This window comes from Branchiostoma floridae, chromosome 8 (assembly GCF_000003815.2).
Source record: "Branchiostoma floridae strain S238N-H82 chromosome 8, Bfl_VNyyK, whole genome shotgun sequence".
Classification (NCBI taxonomy): domain Eukaryota; kingdom Metazoa; phylum Chordata; class Leptocardii; order Amphioxiformes; family Branchiostomatidae; genus Branchiostoma; species Branchiostoma floridae.
In genome coordinates this window covers 10,253,951-10,279,731 of record NC_049986.1, presented here as the reverse complement: position 1 = coordinate 10,279,731, position 25,781 = coordinate 10,253,951, and the positions used below count along the sequence as shown (strand labels likewise).

The 25,781-nt window shown below is 40.6% G+C and overlaps 2 protein-coding genes across 7 annotated transcripts; one reads left to right on the top strand and one right to left on the bottom strand.

The window, feature by feature from the left end:
• Positions 1-17,721, top strand: LOC118421598 (influenza virus NS1A-binding protein homolog). Of its 6 annotated transcripts, none has more exons than XM_035828947.1 (14): positions 1-112; positions 2,945-3,035; positions 4,552-4,603; positions 7,155-7,296; positions 9,432-9,601; positions 10,047-10,171; positions 10,447-10,571; positions 10,759-10,890; positions 13,177-13,447; positions 13,761-13,961; positions 14,452-14,697; positions 15,024-15,149; positions 15,428-15,601; positions 15,754-17,721. In XM_035828947.1, exons 3-14 carry the CDS (start codon positions 4,590-4,592, stop codon positions 16,002-16,004), a joined length of 1,977 nt encoding a protein of 658 aa, XP_035684840.1. In that variant the 5' UTR covers positions 1-112; positions 2,945-3,035; positions 4,552-4,589; the 3' UTR covers positions 16,005-17,721. The 6 variants fall into 6 exon arrangements, with proteins under 6 accessions (XP_035684840.1, XP_035684842.1, XP_035684844.1 ...); XM_035828948.1 differs by lacking the exon at positions 1-112 and adding an exon at positions 2,643-2,665; XM_035828949.1 differs by lacking the exon at positions 4,552-4,603 and having other exon boundaries at positions 2-112.
• LOC118421599 (CMP-N-acetylneuraminate-poly-alpha-2,8-sialyltransferase-like) lies at positions 16,986-24,336 on the bottom strand. The gene is made up of 4 exons (XM_035828953.1): positions 23,945-24,336; positions 20,275-20,446; positions 18,944-19,504; positions 16,986-18,541 (listed from the first exon to the last, which is right to left on the bottom strand). Exons 1-4 carry the CDS (start codon positions 24,168-24,170, stop codon positions 18,247-18,249), a joined length of 1,254 nt encoding a protein of 417 aa, XP_035684846.1. The 5' UTR covers positions 24,171-24,336; the 3' UTR covers positions 16,986-18,246.
• Between the last annotated feature and the right edge of the window lie 1,445 nt (positions 24,337-25,781).

Here is a 25,781-nt window from a genome sequence, read left to right as displayed (position 1 = left end):
TTTTCTTGACGTCACCGTGTTTTGGGCGGCATGCTGGTTGGCACGTAATGCGAGACGACTGAGGAAAAGCCCGAAATGCGCGCCTTTTTCCTCAGTTCTCAGACGACCTCAGGTGAGTGTTACACGTTGTGTTGTTGTCTTCTATAAGATTAGTCTTCCAACCAGTCTTGTAGGAAGTTACAGCGAGCAAAGCCGTATAATTTTAGTGCTAGACGAATTTTTCTGCCGAGCACGCTGTTGCGTCTGTGGTTGTGAGGGGAGGAAGGCTGTGTGTGGGAAGGCATGGTTGTGGCGGGCTTTTGTTTTGTTTTCCCGCTTGGCACGTCGGCGCTCTTCTGTTCGCTTGCGGGTGAACTTTGGAGTCAAAAACAGTCTGTGCCATTGACAAATGTTAGCTGAATTATTAACACCACTTAAACTGAGTTCTGTTGCGCTTGTTTTTTGTCAGGCTTCGCTGTTTTTGGTGGTTTTGTTCAGCATTTCTGTCAGCGCGCCAAAAATATCAGCATTTATACCGTGTTTCCGGAAAATTTTACCTGAGTTGTTATATATGTGACTAAAATTGTCGTTTTGGCTTGTGTTATTTGGTCAGTTGTGTATTTTATATAGGTTTTGAGCAGAGTTTCCCTCAGAAATATCTGTCGTTTGGTTTTGACGTCAGTCGTAAAAAAAGAAAGGACATCGTAATTTTTTTCGCGCCATTTTGTGTTTTGAAAATATCGTATTACTTCACATGATTCTCTCACAGAAATATCTTCTTATGTCTAGAAATCATGAAAAACGCATCAATGAGTTCAGTTTGTAGCTTTTTTTTAAAATTCAGAATAATTTCATGGAAGAAATATCCGAGATACTATAACTTCCCGCCGAAAGAATTATTTATGGCGGGATACTTCGTAAACAAAAAAATCGCACATCCAAATGTCAACTTGCATTCCAGAATCATCCTCGTTTGTCGTGTTTACGATTTGAGTTTACCGGGTGTCAGACGGATGTGTTTTATTATGATAATTTATGTTGTTCTGTATATATTTTTTATATATATAGTACCATAAAAAGTATTTGGTGTCAAAGAGGAGCCATTAGCAGCAAGCATAATTTGTTCTCCCAAATGTTATTCTTTATAATTATTTCCCAGGGACAACGTTTGGCTCAGGAATGGCAAATCTACAGTGAAATGATATTCCAGTGTAGTTTTTTTTAACATGTTTTGAAGTTTTTTTGGGGGGAGGGGGGTGATACCCTAGATTGTTATCCTTTGATAAATCATGAAATTGGCACAATTCCTCCATTTGATATCTATTGATTTTACGTTTGAGCACAGTTTCCTGTATCATTTGTTCACATGATATAGTCTAAATATGATATAGCCAAATTTTAACTTTTGTCATCATCAGCAGAACATGACATATTTGACATATATTCTGGTAACACAGAAATAAAATAAATAAATATATCTGAAATTTTCCTGAATCTTGTTAACCAAGTTTTGTTTATTGCACTCGTGTGCAACATTTTAAGTGCCTGCTGTCAACAAAATTATAAATTTTATCCAGCCAGCATTTAGACATAGGTATTTTTTTAGTCTCCTTTGCTCAATTAATTTTCCCACTTAACTGGCCCTGTGGGAGAAAACAGACAATTGTTTGAATGGTTTCTTTCTCACCCCCTGTTCTTTTTGTAATCTTTGATCAAAGCAGATTTCATATATTTGAATACTGACTCTGGTATATTTAGCAGACATATTGTAAAAGACATGACCAGTGTCATTTGTTCATTTCGTTTTTTTCTTTCATTTCTTGGCAAAGTCTTTTACCTACTTCATTTTGACATACTGTACTTGATTCTAATACTAGTAATAGTGTTTCATGGCATAAGGAAACATGTTCTTAGCTTAAACTGCCTGGGAAACTGTGACTGGGAAGTCTTATCATACCACACTTGCAGCTGGGTATATTTTTGCCTTCTGGCAGTCAGTAGTCTAGTGGAGTCCGTCAACAATTAAATTTTACGACATCTTTGCACCTGAATAGGCAGCGGTGTGGACACTTTTATGCAAATTGCTGCCCCCACAGAGAAAATGAACAAATGAATTGAAATGAATAGCTCAGGAGTCAGCTCAGGTGTTTCACAGTTATGGCGAGTAACAAAAGGTGGTTGTAACTGAGACTTCTTTCACTGACTTACTCATATATTTACCTGTTCTCATGCTTTTTTGTGTTCGTCGCGTAATTGTGTCACGCAATGCCCCGCTCGTAAAGTTACCAAGGAGACGTTTAAATTTTGCTGGTGCAAGTGGATTGATTGCCACATTGTTTTTGTTTGATTTTAAAGCCCAGAGTCACAACCATTCTTTGTCTAGGCTTTATTCTTGCCAAAACATATTTAGATGTTGAGCACCAGTCTGTCAATAATTGGTTTAAAAGTCCACAAGGTTATCTTGGACGTTAACAACTGGTGTCATGTATGCACTACCTCATTGGGTGACTGTGACCTGATGTTTTCTTTTGAATAAGTTGCCATGGAAGTTTAGCATGAAAGTGGGCTTTCTTCTTAGTTACATGGAGCATTGTATTACAAGCTAACTATTTAAGCTAGAAGTTTGTAATGGGCTCCAGTATCCCACAGTCAAGCCCATCTTGACTGTTGATTCTTCCTCTATGGTGTAAGTACATTTAGTATTGCAGAAAGTTTGCAAGTATTGTTTCAACCCAGACATGGTATATTTGTATGTTTGCAGATGTGATATTTAGTTTGATCTTTAGAATTGGATTAGTTTAATATGAGGTTAGTAAATACAGTTTTGTTTTATGTCCAAATGTATTTTCTTGCAAACTGCTACCAAAATGTTGGCTGATAAATACTCTTGTAAAGCCACAAAGAACTGTATCCATTTCTCTGATCCCTTTAAAATCCCCTCAGTTTTGTCCTTGATATTTTATAGGTCATTCCTGACCAAGCGAGAAAGCAGCAATTGCTGTGAAAACACCAGAGCAGACAACTTGCCAAAAGGCTTCACACCCTTGGAAGAAAAGGTATGTTAGTTTTAAGTTTCTGGCAAGTTTTTATCCAATTTGCTTGTAGATGTATATATGCTTGCTTTAATAATTTTAGACAACATGTTGGTAAAATGTTTAAATGAATAAATCTTTTTCTATCCCAAATGTCTGCTGATTAGTGGTGGATTATAAAAGATCATGCTAAAACCAATCACCATCTTGTTTTCTTTGATGTAAATATCCTGGGAAGAAATCCTCATGGATATGTTTGACTGTCTGCCAAATTGATTTGTGTCAGGGATTCAGAACAACCCTCAGGGCAAATGTCATCACAGATCCAGAAAATGGATTGAAAACAAAACTGTCCCAGATCCTCGGTTTTTAGTGCATTGGGATTTGGGAAGAAATGTCTGTTGTTAGTAGTTTTGGAAGGTGCCCTTGTCTGCATTCACTGAATCAGGGAATACAGGGACTACGTGGTAAAATAAGATGGAGAACAAAAGCATTCAAAATACACATCATGTCAACAGTATCAGTATTTCACTAGGAGGCAGAGGTCAGAGACGGTAAAAGGGAAAGGTCCAAAGTGTTGTGCTTACAAATGGCTGTGATGTTAAAAGTAGCCGCCATTACTTTGATATGGGGGCTCCACCTAAGCAGGTTTCTACTATGCCTACGGATCGTAAAATTTGAATTTTATTTCACAATCTGTTTATGTGAATTCGTACCGCGCAATGTTGTTTTTGTGTCTAATGTTGAAGAGAAGGAATGTATTTCTATATCTATTGCATTCGATAAAGAAGAAGTAACATCAGGTAGAGGCATTCCAGTTTGTTAAGAGGGAGGCCTTTTGAAAGCTTTGTAAGTAGAGCTGCTCGGTACAAAAGAGTTGCTGGCATGACTGTCAAAGGCTTGTTTACAGTAGTCCCAGGTGTAGTGATTAACTAGCGCCGAAGAAAATGGCCAGACTTAGCAGGTACATGTTTGATGCAGTTGCTAGGAAGCGGCTTTCTATAAAAAGAACTTGTCCTTTGAAAATCAGACATGCATTGCAGAGTTAAAGTGTTGGTAAGCATGCATTACAGAGGGAGGTGAAGGATGCCACTGCAGAGAGACTACTAATACAAATATGCTCCGTCATACACCAGTTCTAAATGCCCTGCCAAGTTGGACTTAAACTGTGGCCAAAAAAGTTATATCTAAGTATCATAGATACACATCTTTACAATTATGAATGATATTATGTCAGATCTCAAATCATTGTGTTAAACTGATAACGTGATAGCTAAATATGTAATATTATGTCTGCACTATCTAGGAAAAATGGCTAGGCGTATCCATAGGTAGATTGTGCATTCCGACTTTGACATGCGCTTTTCGATTGAACATGCACATCCACTAAAGCCAGGCAGGGATTGCCAGGTGATTGCTGATTTCCCTAATTTGATATAAGGTTTGGATCCATCAGTGGCCTAAATGGTTTCCACGGCAACAGTTGCACACCCGATCATGACGGCAGACTGATCATTTGAAAATTGTCTGTTGTGTGCAGAATTTTCCAGAAGGCGGAGGATTTCAGAGGCTGTCACAATGATGCAAAATGGGTATGGAACATGTATTTTTCTTATGTCAAAGTCTGCCACTATGCATGACAGCTGGATATTTTGTAAAGCGCTGAATATTCAAGCAGAGGTAGATTTTCCAGCATGGTAATTTCAGTGCATGATTGTCTTGAATACGTAGCACAGCATAGAGCCATTTAAAGTATTCTGTTTTATGGGGCCATTTTACTCACTAGGCTCTGGCTTCACAAGAATGGCTTGGCAATACTCAGCATTTGCATGATCCTATCCCCATGGCATGAAGACAAGCTTGTAGATCTAGTATTAGGTTAAATGACAGATTCCATAATTAGTCGTTGGCTTTTGAATTAGTGCATGTTATTGTTAAATCTTTGTATGTCTACATTACGAATGGAAATAGCAAATCCGTGATGGCCTATCACATGTCTATAACACCTTGTCTTGTGGCCATCCCTAATTACTCAATTAACAAAAGGTGTCTTCTATTGTTCCCTGGGGCATTGGTTAGATAGCCAGGTCACAGGGTATCTCCAGTTCATCACTATGGTAACAGGGACAGGTTCTTTTGTTGATAAGATGCTGCAATTGCAGTTCTTTGCTGTTTTCCCAAGGAAATGGTATAGAAGACTAATTTATATTGCTTATTCATGTATTATTTCAGTATTGCCAACTTGTCGACTTTGGTTCTAAAAGAGATTGCCATAACATTTTTAGGTAGATATATTGATTTCAGCATAGACAGTGCACGTCTAAACAGGTTGCTGTCTACAACAGCACTCCACCCCAATAAAATGAGGATGCAGAAATTTTGGTTGAAATCATGTGTCGGACAGACCTTGAGTCCGTGACTAGCATACATGAAAAAGTTTCAGGGTCAAAAATTTGTCTTGACCTGTTGCATTGCAGCTGCCAGTAAATGGTGTAGATTGTACAATTGTCGAGTTCAAACCGGGTGACCTTCTGCTTTTGAAAGTGTTAAGTTCCTCTTTATATTATACTACTTACAACCCCACATCACCTGGCTCCTAGGAAAATGTCCCTGCTAATGTGTGACCCCTTGCCAGTAAGGTTGTTTTTAACCAACTTGTTTGAAGGCTCGTTTGGCAGGCTCCATTAGTTACTGGTTGCGTACACGTCTCGTGACAAAGTTATGGGAGGGGGAGGTATTTCTGAGGATCCCAGTAGTAGCATTCTACCAAACTACTAAGCTGTTTTGGCTGGGATTCAAATTGTTAACATGCTACATGTATTTCGCTATGCCAAAGGATAAGATGCTATCTGGATGTGGTCCAATCTATTCAGCAATGTAGGTATTGCTATGCAAGTGTTGGGTATCGCAATACCCCAATACAAATTTGCCTTAGGGGATGGTCTCTTGGCAGTTGGAAAATGTCCTGCTGTAATGCATGTTTAATTGACATGGGATGTAGTATCAAGTTATATCCAACCATGGCACATCTGTCTGTATGTGCACACAAACATTTTGGGATTTCTTGGCAACATTTGTGTTTTTGTGCTTTTTTTTTTTTTTCAAGAAACATTGACTTTTATTTTTCTATAAGTACTTCTTGTTCTTTGTGGCAACAAACTCCTAGTCCTAGTCCCAAATCATTGCCCAAGCAGTTCTAAAACAAATATGTCAAACATTTGTCAGTTGGGGGCAGCTGCAACAGTAAAGCTACATGTACATTACTCCTCACATCTATTTGTCTAGTTACTAATACACAGCCCTATCCTTCATGCTTGCACCTGTTACCAGCAGTTGCTACTGGAAATGACAGGTCTTTGCTGTGGTTCCTTGAATGACCTGCCAAATGCCTGCTGCAGCCTTCACCCATATCCTTGTCCCTTAACTGACCATAAACACTAGATAGATGCAACTTGTCAGCCATACATGGCCAAACCTCATTTAGCTTTTAGTCTGGATGGAGCACCAGGTTTGTAACACCAATTAAAAGGTGATTAGGGTACCAGTTAGTACACTCGATATGTGATGGTATCCTCTCTGGTACTGTACAAGGACCCAACCCAGAAACTGAACAAGGCCAAATAGCCAGCAGTATTTCCTGAAAATTGAATTAATGTGGTGGCATTAACTGAGCCTGATGAATGATTGGAAAAAAATAGTACACTATCAGATGATGGTGTGATGGAGTATGAGTCACCCAGCATTCTGTCTGAGAACCCGTGCTGAGAATGTATATGAATAAGAAATGTGATGACACACACACACCCCTGACGCCAGGCAATGATGAGCCATCCCGTGGCATGCATATGCATGGTTCTATTCTGGCAATGCTCACGTCAGCGCCCGCCTGACCATGCTCCCTTCCCTTCAAAGCTGATATTTCCCCTGGCAAGCCGCGTGCTTGGAGCACAGAGGTAGCACTGTCCGAGCAACATGGTGATCGTCATGGACATGTGGGTATCTGACTGTGCATTGCAAATTCACTTTGGGAGGTGCCCAGCAACATTCTGTATTGTAGCCATGCTCTCTGGCATTCCCTCCTAGTATTTAAATGGTTGGTGATTGAGAGTTGCTCATTTTCTTCCCTTGTACAATTTTCCACAGATCCCCTGAAGAGAAGGAGAAGATGACGGGAGATCCGGGAACCACCCAGCTGGTGTATGAAGACCCATCGTACTTGACCACCACGATGGGCCAGTTAAACGCTCTGAGAAGAAACCGGCATTTCTGTGACGTTATTCTGCAGGTAAGAGTGATATTTTACTGTTTTTACAGACATATTCCAGGAAGTAATATTACATGATAATACTCTGTAATCTTTGCTTGTGACAGTGAAATAATGAGTCTCGTCCTTTGCCCTGAAAATGTCATCATAAAATTGATTCATGGTGGCTGGTCTAGGAATAGAATAAATTTACAATTGTGCAAGCGTTTATGCTAAACAGTGCATGGCGTGCTGTAACTAGTGATGTTAATGTCAAGCAATGGTTGCGAGCAACTTGTAAATATGGATGCAGGCTTCGAATGACGTGTGATTCACATCAATCCATGTGACCCTGGGGCATGATTACAGACAGGGGCAGATGTGTCTCAGCGCGCTGACGTCAGAGTGGCTAGAGAATGTTAAAGGTTTCCTAAGTTGACTGCAGAAATAGAACGGGCTTGTCATAATGATGCATTAGCTTTGGACTCATGTTCAACCATTCTCCAATAGAAAGCTTGGACTTGCAAATGATGCATGTGCTCCCATTCCAGAAAAGCAAGAAATTTTGTTGAAGTCATGGTTTAACTTTTATAGCAAATATAAAGAATGTAAAGATTGATGTGAGCAACTATAGGCCAAGTTTTAATTTTGTGAAAAGAAAGGTGCCACTCAGCCAGCATACATATTGTAGCACCCATCTGGTAGTACAAATAAGACATTTGTCTGGTTGAGATTGCAGAGCAGGTTGGAATGCTTATGCTCTACATGTCCCTACATTAGACATTCAGGCTAGGCAACTAAGTATAAGAGAGGGAGCTTTTGTTGCTAATGGACCATCACCGCAGTGTCAATCAACTTTACAACTACATCCTATTAGGCTGTATTGCTATTAAGTATTACAGTGATATATGCATGTACTTGCTGTGCATAACAGGACATGTTATTGGTGGATGAAGGTAGATTTCCCCCAATGTTTTATCACAAGAGAATCACCTGCTTGATCACTTGGGATTTAAGTCTTGCAAATAGCATTAGCCTTTATTCAGGGAAATGGGGAAAAACATTACATTGGCTCGGGATTGTAGGATTTGGAGGGAGATGAAAATGCTGTCATCAAATACGGTTGGAAAATGGCAGATCAAATGCATTGTTATGTTTTTTAGATTGTCTGTGATGGATTCAAATGATGCTTTGTATACATGAATGCAATAGCTGAGAACACTCAAATTATGACTGAGTATCCCATTTGATGTAAAGATAAATTTTGTCTGCCTCTGTGTAAAGAATACGTTTGTTTGAGGTCATATGTCCATGCTTTGCCCATAATGTTATGTCATAATGTGGGTCCTATTTCATGCATGAGCTGAGGGTTTAAAAGTTAAGTCTTAGGTTGCTATATTTAACAACTATGTACTTACACAGCCATTTTGCAACCTTGTGAAAAATTGGTCTTTTGCCAAAAGTCAATGTACACACATTATTGCTAGCGTAAATCTATTTGTCTTTAATTGAATCTTAATTCATGACAGGCAGTGTTAAGTAAAATGACACACTGCACAATGTGACATGATAGTTCTGTGTAAACTTGCCGACTAGGTCATGGTAATGATACCATACCAAGTGTAGCTTTTTGATGCAAATGATATTGTGCAAAATCATTCCTCAGCTTGACAGGGTCAAACAGAGCTTTTTTCAAAGCATTCCAGCTTATATGTCGTGTGTAATATTCTCTTTCACTATTGATAGTGTGAACAAGTCTTCCCAATGAAGTTACCATGCAGGAAAGCCTCATATCATTGAAATACATATGAAGATTGGTACTTAGAGCCAAATGTTTATTGCTTTAGCTCAATTTCTCCTAGCAATTGCACCAGAAATAGATTGTAACAGATCTGTATTATAAGACGATTTGATTTTATTGAATCAGTATGCAAAGAGATATTTTGTTGTATATTTTCTTCTCATTTCTGAGTTCATGTGCCTTGTTTTTTTTCTCCTTTTATTTGTTGAATATTGTGAATATTGAGCAGCTGTTCTGTATCCTTAACCTTAGATTAGACATTGATTAAGGGTACAGCTTTAAGTTCTGAGCATGTGGTATGATAATCACTATCATCATGTCCAAACACATAATGACAACCCTCTTTAACCATCTGTATCAATGTGACCTTTACCAGGTTGGTCCCAATGACATCCCAGCGCACCGTGCCTTACTGGCGTGTTGTAGTCCGTACCTGTTTGAACTCTTCAACTCGGAAGTGGAGGGCAGCAACCACCTGAGGTACCAGATCGAGAATGCCAGCCCTGCTGCAGTGGAGAAGCTAGTGGACTTCGCCTACACTTCAAAGTACTTCATTTCTCATTTCTGAATTGCACAGCAACATAAAAAGCTAACGAGTAAAAAGAGAGTTCACAGTACACCTCTGTTGGTTTAGTGTCTGTACAAATACTCTATTTTGTGAAATATTTGCAGTGGTTTTACAATCGCTCTTTACACTGCTGTCTTGCTATTGATCCATTGCAGAGCTTAGAACAAGGCCATTGACTTCTTCCTCAGGGGAAATTAAGTCACAGTGAGCCTTAAATGAATTTACCATACTCAGTGCACAAAAAAGTCTTTTGTAGTGCTGTCAAGGAGAATTTTATCATAATGAATTCTAGAACTTTGTATTATTTCAAATTACAACTTAACTTGTGATCACACCCATTTGCCTGTGTGTAGTTTTAAATGTAGTGTTCTTATTTTGGTACAGTGGTATGTTATGTCTAACTGTCAATGATTCCACTTCCAGATTGTGCGTACAGGCAGAACAAGTTTGTGACCTGTACTCAGCTGCAAAGTTGTTCCGCATGGAGAGCGTGAGGAAAACCTGCTCCAACTACCTGGCCACTCACCTCACTCCTGCCAACAGTGTCGGTGAGTCCGCAGAAATAGCCTATATTAAGTTGGCACAGCATTCTGTTGATGATAATGTTGTAGCCAAGTAACAGAGTCGATAAATTCTTGGAAGCCTGGCTTTCCTAAACACGTTGCTGTCCATTGTTAATGCATCTATGTAAGAGATGGGTATCATTCTTAGACCTGATAAAAAATTTCCCTGCAAATAGTAAAACTCTCAGTGCCCTCTAGCTGAATTGCACCAAACTGCAGCTAGCTCTTTTGTATTCTGACACATCTCTGTCATGTGCCAGGTGTGAGATCCTTCGCCTATGCTGTGAATGACCATGAACTCATCAGTGTGGTGGACAAGTACATCAGGGACAACATCATGGAGGTCTCGGTCAACAAAGAATTCCTGCTCCTGCCACGCCTGCAGGTAAGGGGTCACTACTATCCTAAATTAGAATTGAGCCAAAGAAATTTACTTTGCAAATAATGACTCATACTAGGGGATAAAGTAAAATGTGCACAGAGTCGGTCTTGTCTCTAGCTGGAGTCAATTTGATTGCACAAGTAGATGTTGAAAATTGGTCTCAATGTTACAATATTTTTCTGATGTCCAGGTTGAGCTGATCAGAAAAGAAGCAGATACACCATCCAGCATTGGTGACTTGACACTGTTCAACCTGGTTGTGGAGTGGGCACAGAAGCTGGTGGAGGACAGCACAGAGGATGTCAAGGATCTTATGGAACAGGTAAAGCCCAATCTAACCTACAAACCTATCACTTTAAGGAGTTGAAAGTCTGGCCAAATGGAGCACACATGTCTTGTGCCAGTTGTCTCAAGTTATTCAGACTATCGAAAGTAGTTAGTGGTATTGGTAAGAGTGAAGTATTGCATATTGTAGTTAGGATTAGGAACTTACTGAAGTCAGTGCCCTGGCACCTGTAGTACATTATATTTTACAGGAATGATATATTTGTTTCACACACATAGATCAGCCTGTCAAAGTACTAGGCAATTGATAGACTTTCTGTAATACTTTCACAGGCTGCTCAAAGACTTAAATGTTGTTTTGAATTATAATTTTGTTCAATCTGCCATTGGACAACACTGTCTTGTTTTGTTCTTTGTTTCAGGTGTTCCAGTCCTAGGTGGACCTGGAGCAATTAATGTAATGTGCTTTAGATGCTGATTACGACAGTAAGGCTTCGTGCCCTGCGTAACAGTGATTTTGTGTTAGGAGAGGTGATTGTGTTGGTGGGGGAGGGGTTCTCTGGCACTGGCCACTGTACCGCACCACTGACGGTTTCCTTTCAATCTCTTCCTTGATCCGACAGGCAGTCACCAATTGCAGCTTCCAGGGGAGAACATTACAGATGCTCCAGATGCAGTGTAGGTGAGAGCCAGCTGGAGCCAGAGCGCAGTTTCCACCACATGCACGCAGTCAACTCCAGCCAACTGGAGACAATTTCTTTGCAGCAGGACAAACAGAAGAGAAAAAGCAAAACAAAAAAAGTAGAGCAAAGAAAGCGAAACAACTGCATTATCATTTACAGGCTTGCTGCTTTCGGAGGAAGACAGTCACAATCCTTTATGTTGCGTTGCGGAAGCCTTGAGGATCACGTCTGACACTCCTTACATCATATCAAAGCCTAACAAACAAGCTTGGTTTGTCATGTTGGAATGTAGGCCCCTTGGCATGACATAAATATCAGCAAAGTATGCTTGACCTCTCATTATCTTCACAGCCATACTCTAAAGACATGTTTGAATTGCTTTGTTGTTTCCCCTTATGGGGTGGAGTATATTTCTGCACACACGGTCTGGCACCAGATCACTCCGCTTGTCAACATTGCTGTAATGCCTGCACATGTCAAGTCCATTCTGCTTGGTAAGGTTCACAGTTTGCTGCCGCCTGCACGAGAAGTTGTTGCCGAATGTCTGTCATGCCATGCAGGGAGTGTCAGAGGTGTCATCCAAGGCTGGCAATGTCTCACCACAATCCCCTGCTGAATTCAGAGAACAGGGAGGCCAAATTACTGTGGACAAGGGATTCCTTGTTTGGCAGTTGAAACTTGGAAGCTCTTGTCTACTATTATTACTTCAGAATGGACAATCACAATATTGTCTTACCAGTAACACCTTTTTTGGTGTACAAGTCTACACAGCAAAATTAGGACAAAATTTAAACTTTCATGGAAAGGGACTTGGAAGATGACACAGTCAAACCACCTTGAAACATTGTGCATTGTTGTTATTAATTAACAGAAAACACTGTTTATTGCTAAAAGTTGCAACCAATTTGGAATCATTAACAAAATCTGATCATTTTTTTTAAATGGACCCATTACCAGCATGCCAATTAAATTCCAATGCAGCTCAGCTGTCTAAACACATACAGAAAATTCAGCATGATTGGAGTAGTTAAAAAAATCAACCACAACTTTTTAATGTATCCCTTGTAACTTCTTTTGCTTCCCTTGTCAATCCTCCCCGTTAATCTGTTGCTTAAATAAGCCTGTGCTTTCCTTGCCGACCAAGACGCAGAGCTATGACCTGCTCAAGTGCTCTTTCCTTTAACCCTTAAAGAAAACAGCTGTCTTCCCTTTCCCCCTTTTCTCTTCACGTCTTCCAGTGTTGTTCGTCGACGCTGATTTACTGTAAAAAGCTGTATATTTTGGGTGGGCACAGGTATATAGCACACAGGTCAGCAGTAAGTTTAAGTATTGTCAGGCAAAATTTGTACGTTTTATACATACATAAATAAAGATCTTATGCAGAAGGGGAAGCGTTTTGCTTCAAGAGGAAAATGCATCCTCTTCCACAATAACGAGTGTCTTCTAATGAAAGCTTGTTGTCAGCAGCCGTGCTTTATAGAGCAGAGGGGCTGGTAGCAGAGGGGGTGAGAAGAAGTCATTTGAAGAAGGGCACCCTACCTGCAAATGAGGGAGGACTGTGTGCAACTCTGACAATGTTTTCTTTTTGACAAGCATGCAATGTGCAATGTCCTTCATTGTGGCCTCTGTTACACTACCAGGTGCACCTAATGTTGTTGACCCCTGAGCTACATTTGATCGACTGTGAGGAGGCTGATCAGGACATGGCGAACGGCGACGAGGTCATTTTGGACTACCAGCGCCGCGCCGTCCGCAAGAAGTCGACGACCACACCCCACAAGCGCCGGGACGGACAGCAGAACGGGCAGAGGAGTCCACGGAGTCCGGGCAGCTTCCGGGCCGCTCGCAAGCTCATCATGGACACGGAGGACAACTGTGGCTGGGGGCTGATTGCAGCAACGCAGACATCTGGTCAGTCCAGTATTGTTGTCGCAGGGCTCTATTTAAAGATTCAGTCATTCTTGTGTGCCTCTAAAGGTGGAAAATAAGACTTCAGTTCCGTTTGGAGTGACATGATCCTAACACCAAAGAAAATATCCTACATAAAGAAAGAGCAGTTGTGACATTCTTAAGAGTTGCCAAATGTGCAGGAAAGTTGGTTGGAAATTACAGTACAACTTTATATGAGTTCTAGAAAATATTGAGACTTTAGAGGTGTTGATCACTATGGACGTACAGTGTAAGGAGAATTAGACCATGAATTTTGACTTGTGTTGTTCCACAGATCACAGCTATGTGTGCATCGCCATGCTGGATGGCGGTCTGTCTGCCATCACCCTGCACGAGAGAACACACAGCCGCTGTGTGTCCCGTCAGACCTCCATGGTGGAGGACATCAGTGGCAGCATGACCCTGATGGAGCCCATGAGTCACCCTCGCTGCGGGGCCGGAGCTGTGGAACTCAACGGGAAGCTCATCGCTGCAGGTATGTCTCCGCAAGATCACCTGGCCGCTCTCTTAGATATTCTGTCCTTATATCTACTATTTCTGTCTTGTCCAGATGTAATAACATGGAAGGGGGTATGGCACTGTATGCTGCAAAGCTGAAATATTGAGGCAGTATTTCCGAAGGCATTTTTTTTCACAGATTTTTGGGATGGTCAGTTTACCATTGTTGTTACAAGTAATATAAGATTGGGTATGCTGGTTTAAGTGGTCTAGTATATATATGATACTTTTTAAGCACCAACATTTTACTTCATTTTTCATTTATTACATTCTGCTTTATATTTATTTCTTCAGCTAGCTAAAACTAAATTGTAACTTATTTGCTGAAGATGATATCCTATTACAGGAACTGTGTTGAGTAAATAGACTGATGTTCAATTTCCCTTTATCTTTGCCAGTGTAAGGAACAAGGGTTGTTGCTATCGAAATAAAAATGGTGTGTATTTATGGTGTCCCTTTCCCCACAGGTGGCCATAACCGTGAGGAGTGCCTTGACACCGTGGAAGCCTACGACCCAAGCATGAACGTCTGGGCCCCGCTGCCCCCCATGTCCACGTCCCGCGGGCGCTTTGAGATGGCCGTGCTGGCAGGAAAGCTGTACGCAGTGGGAGGGTCCAACGGCTCAGAAGAGCTGACTTCCGCAGAGTGCTATAACCCACAGACTGGAGAGTGGAGAACTGTGGCTAACAGCAAGTTCAGCAGGTGTAGCTCAGGTAGGGATCATCCAGAAACAAATATTCATTATAAAGAACAATTGAGACATGAAAGGTTTTTCATTAGTATATGAGAAATGTCATCTTCATTCTGTTCTCGTTATATCAAAAGACATCAAGAGAGGTGAGTAATGTATGGACATATTTTTGGAGTAATTTTGATTCCAGGCCACATTGTCCTAAAAGGTGATGAACGTAACAAAAGCAAAGGAATAAAGGTGCAAAATGGCAAAGTAGTGCAAGTATTGACAAAAACAGTAAATACACTGCATTGTGTAGCTAGCACACATTGTTCTGGGACTAAACAAGCTCCCGATACTCCACAGGGGTTGCAGTGCAGGATGGGCTGCTGTACGTAGTTGGTGGACAGAGTGGCCAATGTGGTCTGCGCAGCTGTGAGGTGTTCAACCCAGAAACGGACACCTGGAATCCCATCTCTCCCCTTAACACAGGTGAGCAGTCTTACATCATGGCTTTGTGACTACTTGACATGCTATATCATGATGCTGAGCTTGTTGAAACAACCATTTTTTTCTCTTCTTTTGTGATTCCCAGTTTGTTTGTTTGCCTTTCAAAGCAAGATTTATTCCAATCAATGCTGATTTTTAGGATCAGTTTTACATTGATCACTAAAGGCTATTTATAGCTAATATAGAAGTAAAATAAAGAAAATAGGTCTTCTGCACTGCTTAAAGGACCAGAAACTGAAGAAGTCTTTTTGTTTTTCCAGGCCGGTACCAGACGGGCGTGTGTGCCTTGGACGGAAGTGTGTTCGCTGTGGGTGGAACCGACTCCTGGAACTGCCTGAGTTCAGCTGAGGCCTACAGTCCAGACGATGGCCAATGGAAGACCATCGCACCTCTCAAAACTGCCAGGCGTGGCGCTGGAGTCGCAGCTTACAAAGGTGAGGATTTCATGTTCATTAAGAATGGTGTATTAAACAACTCGGTTTAAAGGGATATGGGCTACAATAAAAGCCATGTAAATGTATTTCAAAGTAGCACCTACAAATCTGTTGAAGTACGAGCTCAATGGACGTTTTGTTAATTATTTCAGGGAAACTCTATGCTGTTGGTGGATTTGATGGCGTGAGCTCGTTGGATTCAGTCGAATGCTACGACCCCGACACGGGCAAGTGGACGTCAGTGGCTGGCATGAACATGCCTCGCTCCAACGTCGGGGTGGCGGTGGTTGACGGACACTTGTTCGCTGTGGGAGGCTTCGACGGCCAGACATTCCTCAACACGATCGAGAGGTACAACGACGAGACAAACGAGTGGAGTTGTTTCACCACCACGCAGGACTAGCCCACATTTACCAAAAAGTAAAGTTTATTACTCAGACTTCCTGGGAAATGTATTCAGATATTCCGTTTCGTATGTCCAGCACTAAGATCAGATTATGAAAAAAGCATTGATTTACACAACTGATGCTCAGGCATGTAAGATGCATCTGGAAACATTAGTTAAAACATCATTAGAGGATTTAGACAGTAGACAAAAACAATCACTGCATGCTGAGAAATTTGTATTTTGTTATAGCAACAGATGCATTTGTTTGTAGATTAACACTGCATCCAGGACAAACAGTCTTACTTTCTATGCATTTTGGATTTCCCCAGAAGTTGAATGCTTGCAGGATGACTTAACCATGGAGGCACTGTTACGGTGTTTTCCATATCATACGATTTATCAGCATCTGATATTAGCTAAGTAAAGTTAATGGTAGAAAGAAAGGTGAAAATACTGTGTTCTGTAGGACTTTGAATTTCTAGAGATTTTGTCCAGGTGATGTTTATGGAAGGAGCCGTGATGTTTGTGTGATGGTATTTTTTGTGTTGTGATGTGTGATGGAGTTTGTTATGTTTATGTATCTATCAACTTAATCCATTCATGCACACTACCCAGTAATTCTATTGTTAAAATGTTTCCGTCCTGAAATTATTGAAAAAGTTTATGATATTGGCATACGAGCTATTTGGGCTGGCTCCTGACTTCTTAAAATGTTTCACTGTTGGGAGAAATTTGTTCTTCTCAATGAAAACTAATTCTTATGTTCAATGAATTAAAGTGGAGGCCACCAAAATGTATCATATAGGTTGTAAAAGTTATGCTGCAAAATATGTGGACCCTAAAAGGTAAGAGTAGATGTGAACGTGGTCCCTATTGTGGATTTGTGATGGAAAATTTAATGTTTTAATCGTGCATATGCCAACCTTCTACAAGTGCAACTAAATGTGGCATATTTGTACAAAGCCGTAAACAACATGTAGTTGTCAGTGCCTTGTGCTTTCAATGTGGACCTTTTTGTGATGCCAGTTTGTAGTAAATCCAAGTATTCTTGTGTCATTAAGGCCATTATAGTGAAACTATTTTTTTACTGGTATTGATAATAAGCAGAAAGATCAGTGTTTTATAGAGCTGGTTTTGATGTGACAGTTGCTGTGAAGCACAGTACATAATGTTTGCATGGATCAAGGTTCCCCTAAATTTTTTTGAGAGCAAAATGTGACCGTAAAGTAGTACAGTATTCTCATGAGGTACAATGTGGAAAGTTCTTGCAGAAAAGCGATATGAAGCCATCTACTAGTATATATCACGCATTCGCTTCGAAGCACATGACAAATTGTTTGAAGCAGTGATGTTAAAGTGATATTGTTACTGAGGCCAAGCAAAATAAATTTCTTTATGAAATCTTGCCAAATTGAAGGAAATTTCCATCTCAGTCTACAAAAATGTTCAATGAAAAAAAATTGTTGAACAATTTAAGTGAACTTCTAACTGGAAAGGTCATGAATGAATTGACTATCCATGGAAGAGATGATGCAGATTATTCTATATTGATAAGTTTGGTATTTGTACATACAATATTAAAGTGAGAGGAAAGGTGTAACATTTTCTTGACTTGTATACCAGACTGACAAAGCATGGATAGGGCTAGGGGAGCATGTCCCTGTGTTGCAGAGATGTTTCTTATCGGAACTGCCTTTGCCGTGTTTTGATGTTAATAAAGTTGATAAACAAACACCTTTTTTGTTGTGAGAAATTATTCCATTGTACACACATTGCAAAGACATCAAAAATCTGTTGTAGTCTAACAGAAAATGCATTTGACCATATCACTAGTATACAGCCTCACACTCTTAATTTTCTAGAAAGTCTAGTACTATGTAAATGTCGTTTGGCATGGATGTCACCATACAAGGGTCTGAGGGAGAAAAATGCCTTCTAACCATCGTGTTTCTCAGTGAACAGCCCAGTATAAGAGCAGCTCCGGAGCGCACTTTTCAGCTCCGGAGTGCATAGTCTAGCTCAGGAACGCACAAAATACTAGTAAGCTAAATAAAAAATTGCCCGTTTTAAGAAAGTTGAAGTAGGACGAATTTTTTCATGAAACTGGCACCTTCTTGTTGCAAAAAGCTACCGTGCGTTCCAGATATTGAGTCATCTGTCTTTCAGCATACCAGTGACTTCCAAGTAAGACCTGATAGCCGCAGATACAGAAGCAACCTAACAAGTAGCGAAGCGCTCTGTAAGCGCTGTAAGTTTTTCAATCGTCACATCGCAATCTTAGCCGCACTATGTTCCGTTTGTGAAGGTTTTCCAACATGGCGAATTCCTCGGCCATGTCGTGAATCGCCCATGGCCCCACTTGGCTGGGCCCAAGGAAGCTGTAAGGTGAGTAGTAGTGGTACCGGAGGTATGACATCCACGGACTCATGTGACTCGGGTAGAACCCGTAGATGTTGACGTGCTCGCAGAGGGACAGGGCGAAGGTCACTATGTACAACCCAGTCGATAACCTTGTCTCCTGCAGTTCATAACCGCTTCGCTCTCTCCAAAACCTGCCGAAGATATAATTCGATTGAGTCTGATATGAAAATATCTTTCTTTTAGATTTTAGCATGAAATCTTATCAGTGAAATTTAATATGTAAAAGAATAATGAAATTCAATATGAAACTTTACAACTAAGAGTTTAAAAGCACCATGGTGGATCAATTATAATCGGACGGCAACGACCAGGGGTACCGATACATACTTGATTTTAAATGTCACGAGGCTGTCTGGTGGAGGCTGAAGTGTGAAGTGACTGACGAAAATTTAATGAAAATCTAATTGTATCACAATAGTGTATATTTGTTGGAAATTCCCTCGTTCATTGAATAGTACAATAACCTACAAGATAATGTTGTTTTTTGGAGGTCATAAACACTTTAAGGTCTGATTTTTGTAGTTTTGTCTCACCGTTCAATTTTGTCAAAGACACCCGTAGGCACAAAGAGCGGCTGCACTCGAAGCTTGCTTCTGTGTTCTGTCAATATCTTGATCAAACGCTCGACGTTGCCTTTGCTGGTCTTCGTAATAAACGGAGGTACAAGGAGAAAGGAGTTCCCCAACTCTTCTATTCTCCTCGCAAACCTCTCCGAGTCCTCCGCTGTCTTAAACTCGTTGTAGTGCGTTGAAATGACGCTAGGGTTCATAGTGGTGAAGTTCGACTTGAGCCCAACGTCTTTCTCAAAGGTGGCAAGTGGAGGGAGGTTCGATCTGAAGACGAAGTCGGCGGCATCGATGTCCTTCCCACAGCCCGACTTGAGGAGGATCCCACCGTTACCCACGACACTACACGACTTGTACCCGCTTGGACGAAAGGGTGCCGCAGCGCTTGGGAGTAGGTCGTAGAGAGTCTTGGTCATGGCTGTTTGTGTGTTTTCTTCTTCCTTGTAAGTGAAGATCTGCCCGACTTTACAAGTTTTCTTGGTTAGAGATATCTCTAACGAAAAGTTGAAGGCTTCTCGCAAATGGGCCCTGCATGGTGAGAAAAACAACGCCTTTAAGTGTTTAAAGAGGAGCAAAACTTCAGCAGCCTACCTTATTATGCTAGAGATACCCGTACCCCAAAACAAATGAAGTTCTCACATGTTGTTCGTCATAGTTCAGGGCTCTCCTACCGTTTGCAACTCGCGCCATGCTGGTGGCAACTTCACAGACTGATTGAATTTGGTGATCGCCGCAAACATACCGCTGCTTCACTTCAGTCCTCATTCTGAATCGATCGACCGTGAGCGTATTTCGGTTATCAAAGACAAGGCTAAAGTCCAAATCTACCGACCGGGTAGCTGCTACTATTCGTGGTGGCATTGGCATTATACCCCTAACCACACACACATACCACCCGACACCCATGCATTGCCACGCAATCCATTTGATATCCATGACTGTTAAGTTTAAAATGAACAATATGAATGATAGCATTCGATACCGGTTGATGACTTTGGTATTCGCACGGAGTAGCACTATTAACACACACCAGCACACATATGCTTTTATAAATGTAGATGGGTCATAGATATTATTCGAACTTCATTCGCGTGCGCCGAGTACAGTGCGTTGCTAGCTGTCAAAAATTCAAAATACATGCAAATATCATGCAAATAACATGGTCAAGAGAAAACTATGCCTTGAGCCGTCTTGCAATCTTACGACCCAAAGTCGGCTGGTCAATCGGGTGACATGGAATACACCGTACTGAATTCGTATTTTATCACGTTTGGAAGAAATATAATAAACTGCCTTACCTGAGATCAGAAACAGGATTCAAGGCCCAGGCGTTTTTTCGTCCCCCAGTCCGGATGAATAAAAAACACGTACTACAGAGAACGCTGACCAACAGAACCGCAGCAGCGACCAGTCTGGACTTCCCCATGTCCGTACCGTATGATGATGTAACACGATGTTTGTCCGGGACGTCTAGAATAAGACATGGCAAGGCATGTTTAAGTGGTATATATGGTATATACCACTATAACTTATATATGGTATATATACCCACTTTTTAAGTGCACCTTACAATTTTTGCACCGGTACCTATTTTTGTGAGCCGGTATAACCGCCTTTGTGGCGTAATACACCAGCTTCGCAGGCACGCGGCGCAGCAGTTGCTGGTTACATAGTACACTGAACGACCTGTCACACCTAACCTTTGCACATCGAAAACCTTTGAACATCGAACTGCAAGCGTTGTTTAATGAACGAAGGCCTTCAGTGTACATGCATACCCACTGGGTTAAGCACAGGTCAAACAAAATATACATGGAATAAAAGCCACCTAGTTTATGAATATGCCTCTGATGTACTTGGTAACAACGAGGGCCACTCTACAATAGTTTTAGGCAAAAATGAAATTTTCAAACACCTCAATTTTAATTTTAAGCGCTCATACTTCAAGGCATGACTATGTCTTGTTCATATGCTCTATTATCTGCTCTAACAACAAAATACAACATTTTCTTATAAATCTGTCTATATAACAAGTGAAGTATTATTCAATGAACATAAACGTTCCTAAACACATATGTACATGCCCTTCTGAAGGTATTGAACATGGAACCATGCACTGCAAACCATTATAATATTATCAGTAATGGTAGATCTTTATTGCAGGACAATTGTACATGGTACAAAGTATGGCAACAACTATTACATAAAGTACAAAATAGAGGTATAGGATAAAGCTTAACATCATAGTTAACATAACAATAAGGGCTAATATGCATAATTCATTCATTTAGTATCATAATGAAGTAGGCTAATCATTAGCTTCAGTATTCTTTCTAATAGCAAAGCAGTCCTTGATATATTTGCCTATTTTTGCATTATGGGAGTTCTGACATGTAAATAAATGTGCAAATCTGTCTGTAGCATCGAGTCTTTTGAAATATGTTGTACTTGCTTCGAGAAACGCGAATAATTCATTGCGTAAACTAGCGTATCTAGAACATTCCATTATAAAATGAAATTCATCTTCAATATGATTTGGGCAGAATGGACAGAACCTTTGGTCAGGGGCTATTATTATAGCTCGTGATTACGTTAACTGTTGACTGTACAATGAAACCCGAAGCGGACACAGTAGCAGGTTGAAAACTTTGTACCGCGGCTTTCGAAAAACGTTATTTGTTAAGCAAACAGCGTTTAAGGGTCGTGATTACATAAACGTTCACGATATCACAATATTTGTTTTGTCTACATCTTTGAAAAGAGCGTTACATTCGAGTGAGCTGGTTGCTCGTTTGATTTTAGCCTAGCAACGTGTACATATGGTCTGAACAGGCCTGTACTAAATACACACTTATTCTTGATTGATTGCTAACTTAAGGAAGTCAGCCCATTTTCATTTCTTTGTTGCCAGCGTCTTGACCGCTCTTTGCGTCTTACGCACCGAAAAAGAAAAGAAAAATCGTACACAGTCTTAACACAGATGTTAAGTGGTGCTGTATAAAATGCGGTAAACATAGTTTTTTTTTACTCTACGCGCAGTCCATGCCCATGTATTACTATTAGAAATCCTAGCCTCCTTTGTAAACTTCTAGGTGGCTTTTATTGTTGTTTCTTTTTCTGCGATTTTTAACATGGACTAATAATCTCTATGCTGAGAAAGCTCTCTATGCTCTCCCGCTATAAGAGCACATTAGCCGATGGTCGAAATCGCGAGTCCCCACGAAAAAATAAAAGTTAGCGAATGAGGTTAAAGACTGTGTCACTCACCCGATATGCACGGTACCGGAAAGGGTTGCAGTCCTTAGGACGGGACGTTAAGCCGTGGTGAAATGTTCACTGTGCTTGTCGTAAAGAACAAGGAGAGTTCCCCCGGTGCAATGAACCTGTAAATAATACAGTACCTGTACATAGCATCTGTCTTCTCTGTCACGAGCAGTGGAAAAAATAGCTCAGAGTCTTCAGTGAGCTAAACTAGATCGCTATCACTTACACGTTTCTAAGGTTTCTTACAACCCTTAAAACTATGACCTTCTAAACTGTAACACCCAAATATCAAGTATACTCTTAAGAAGTACATCCGATAACATTTGCATGTTACTGTGTATGTATATACATAACATATATATTTTAGCGCCCACAGGGTGATAGGCTGAATACAAGTGCTAAACAGGATCTATTATACAGCTTCAGATGTCTTACTGAGAGATGACTGCGGTCAGAAAGATGTCGGTAACTTGAGAAATGGGTCCACTCTACTTTACACTCAGCGTGTATATGCGGTCTAGCCTCTCAAAGTCAGAGCTCCCTCTAAACCCACTGTTACAGTACAAACACTGCTTTTTAATTCCCAGTGTCGTAGCTGTATGTTTAGTAAAATTATAATAAACAAGAGTTCGGAGACCTCATACCTCCATGAAATATTCTGAGTATGCAAATGGCTGTCACATTTGCATAATTTATGCTTGATTATGTACACTTTTAACTAACTTACACATGTCACAATGTTGACAATTCAATCATTTGCTATATGTACTTAGATGACCTAGAATAATTTCACATTGATTATGCTAATTAGGGACTTACTTGCATAGTTGGTAGCAGCTAATCTTCCACCTGCCGCAAACTACATATATTACATGTATTTGAGTCATAGAATGGAAAGCACTGTAAATATAAATTTCCTTCATTTACTATGCAAATTAAGTCCATATTTGCATAATTTGCACTTCATTTTGTACACCTATACCGAAGATACCTGCATGCTAAATATCATGGAAATCCATCGTTCCTATGTTCCGTTATGCTCCTTGGAAGATTTTGACCAAATTGCTCCTGCAGTTCCAGAGCAAGCCGCTAGGGAGCCCAAACATACATCACTTCTTCCTTGCATCACAAGTTGCCATCAAAAAATCAAGACCATAGCATGTCCAGATCAAAAGATACAAAAAATTGAAGTTCTGCTGCAGTACCAGGGTCACACACCAGGGGCCCAAAGTCGACCTTTACCTTTGTCTTACCAACACCTATCCACATATCAAATATCATTATAATCCATCCAGAGGGTCTAAAGTTATGCTGACCACAAATATGCGGACACACAGACAGACACACACACACACACAGACCAAAAACTATACCTCCATTTTCCATGGAGGTAATTACAAATGAGATGCCATCAGAAAGTAATTCCCCAAATTTCCCCGGTTTTAGGAGGGTACGGTCTGCATGTCCATTTTCGTGAATCGTTACAAGCAGTCTTTTTTCTATTCCCCGTAATTCGTAGGTTAGGCCGTTTTATTGACACGAGGCGACCACATTTGGTGTAACACGAAAGGTAACATTCTGAATTCGGCCCGTAAGGCGTTGTCGTCCAACTACCCACCACCCCCTGAGTAGATCCTCTCGTGTAGCATATACTAGCCTCCCTATGATTCCCCTGTGGCACCCTTCCTATGCTATGGCACGTACCAAAAGGAGAATAGTCCCACCCCGTTCCAATGAACGGAAGACCCTTCGGCCCGGGGATCTCCTCGAACGGCCGAGCGGCCGTGTCGTATACACCGCTCTCTTCCGCCCGGGTGCTCTCTGCTCGGGTGACGGTTGTTTTGAGGGCTGCCAAACTTCGTGCGCCACAAACCCGCGGCCGGAACAAACTTTGCGCCTGGTGTCGGACTGCTCTCTGTATCTGGTACATTCTCAAGCTCAAGTCTTGTTTAGATCTAATAGACTCAATGGGTGTTTAAATGATCAGAAATGCTGGCTATTCCTTTAAGAGGTGAAGAATGTTCACGGCTCACTGGATATGAGAGGCGCCTGCACAGAGTGGTCGAGCTGGTCATGGTCATCACCCACGGACTGTACCATTATTGAGTTGGAGGGGGGTGAATAAAGGGGTGGAAATTTGAGCCTCTTATCTGTTTGCTGTGAATCTGCATGGTCGTTTTTGTGTCAAAGTCGAATATCTTGAGAACCTTCGGATGGATAACGATGGTATTTGGTACAAGGGTAAGTGTGGTGATCCCGACTGTTTAAAGATTTAAAGTGTTTTGGAGCTCACTGGCTAAACTTGGTACGGCAGCAGGACGTCCTGCTTTTGTACCTTTTGTATTGAAAGCTATATGTTGATGTGCTGATGGCAGAATGGTGCTGACATAAACTTGATAAAGGAAGAAGTGGTGAAAGTCTTGCCACCGACAGCAGGGTGTTGTGGACCTGTATGGTCATATTTTAAACATATTTATATCACGCTTGGTAACAGTGTTTTATTCTTAGTAAAACAAAATGTGGGTGCAGGAGTATTCGACCAGTAACGTTACAAGAATATGGACACATGTGTCCCTGTTGTTGTTGCACATCTTTGACGGACTCCAAGCAGATGCATGGCTGTTTTCTTATCTCAGCAACAAACGCATCACAGGAATATCAATACTGATGTGTTCATACATCTTGTGAAGTATGTGTGATCAAAGTTATTGATTCCACCCGAGCTTGTAAGTTGTAGATTACCCAGAATACAAAACTTAAAGAATGTAAAGACATCAGACTCTTCTCGTTCAGAAATAGTGTTACACTTTTATTCACACCTTGTATATTACCAAACAACCAACAGACAAACCAACCGAACAACGAAAATTACATTTGTATGTCGTCAATATGTATGAAAATATAAACGAATATATCTATGGATCAAAACTCATAATATCAGTAACATATGAAAATAGTAACGTCAATCTGTATATCAGCTTTTGATATAATTCTGTTTCGTCTCATTGCAAACAGCACAGTCCGATGATGTGTTGCAGATGTGATATGCATATCAATATATGTTTACAAGAAGATATAATGTATGATGCAACCTCGCAAATATTTCAATAAGCCAGAAAGTGCATTTGCGTTAGCAAAAGCTATTCACATGTAGCCCCCATGTTTGAAAGTAGTAAATTCCTTCTTTTATTACTTACTTGAATATAATTGAACAAAGCTCCACAAGATATAAATGACTGCAGATATATCGCTCAGTGTCTTACATAAACAAACTAGAGTTCGGGGACCTCATACCTCCATGAAATATTTATTGCTTTTTTGTGGATGGTATGTATGGTTATAGTCGGTTGTATTTGAGAGTAATGGTTATATAATATAAATGTTATGGGAAAGTAGTGGTGTATTTATTTAATGACACAGAGGATGTCCATCTGATTAGTAATTATCAAAATGTGACACTTAATTGTGTAATGTGCGTTTAAGAGGTCGACGGCATATGGTAGCGTGGTGTTCCTTAAGCTTGATGTTTGGCATTTAAAAT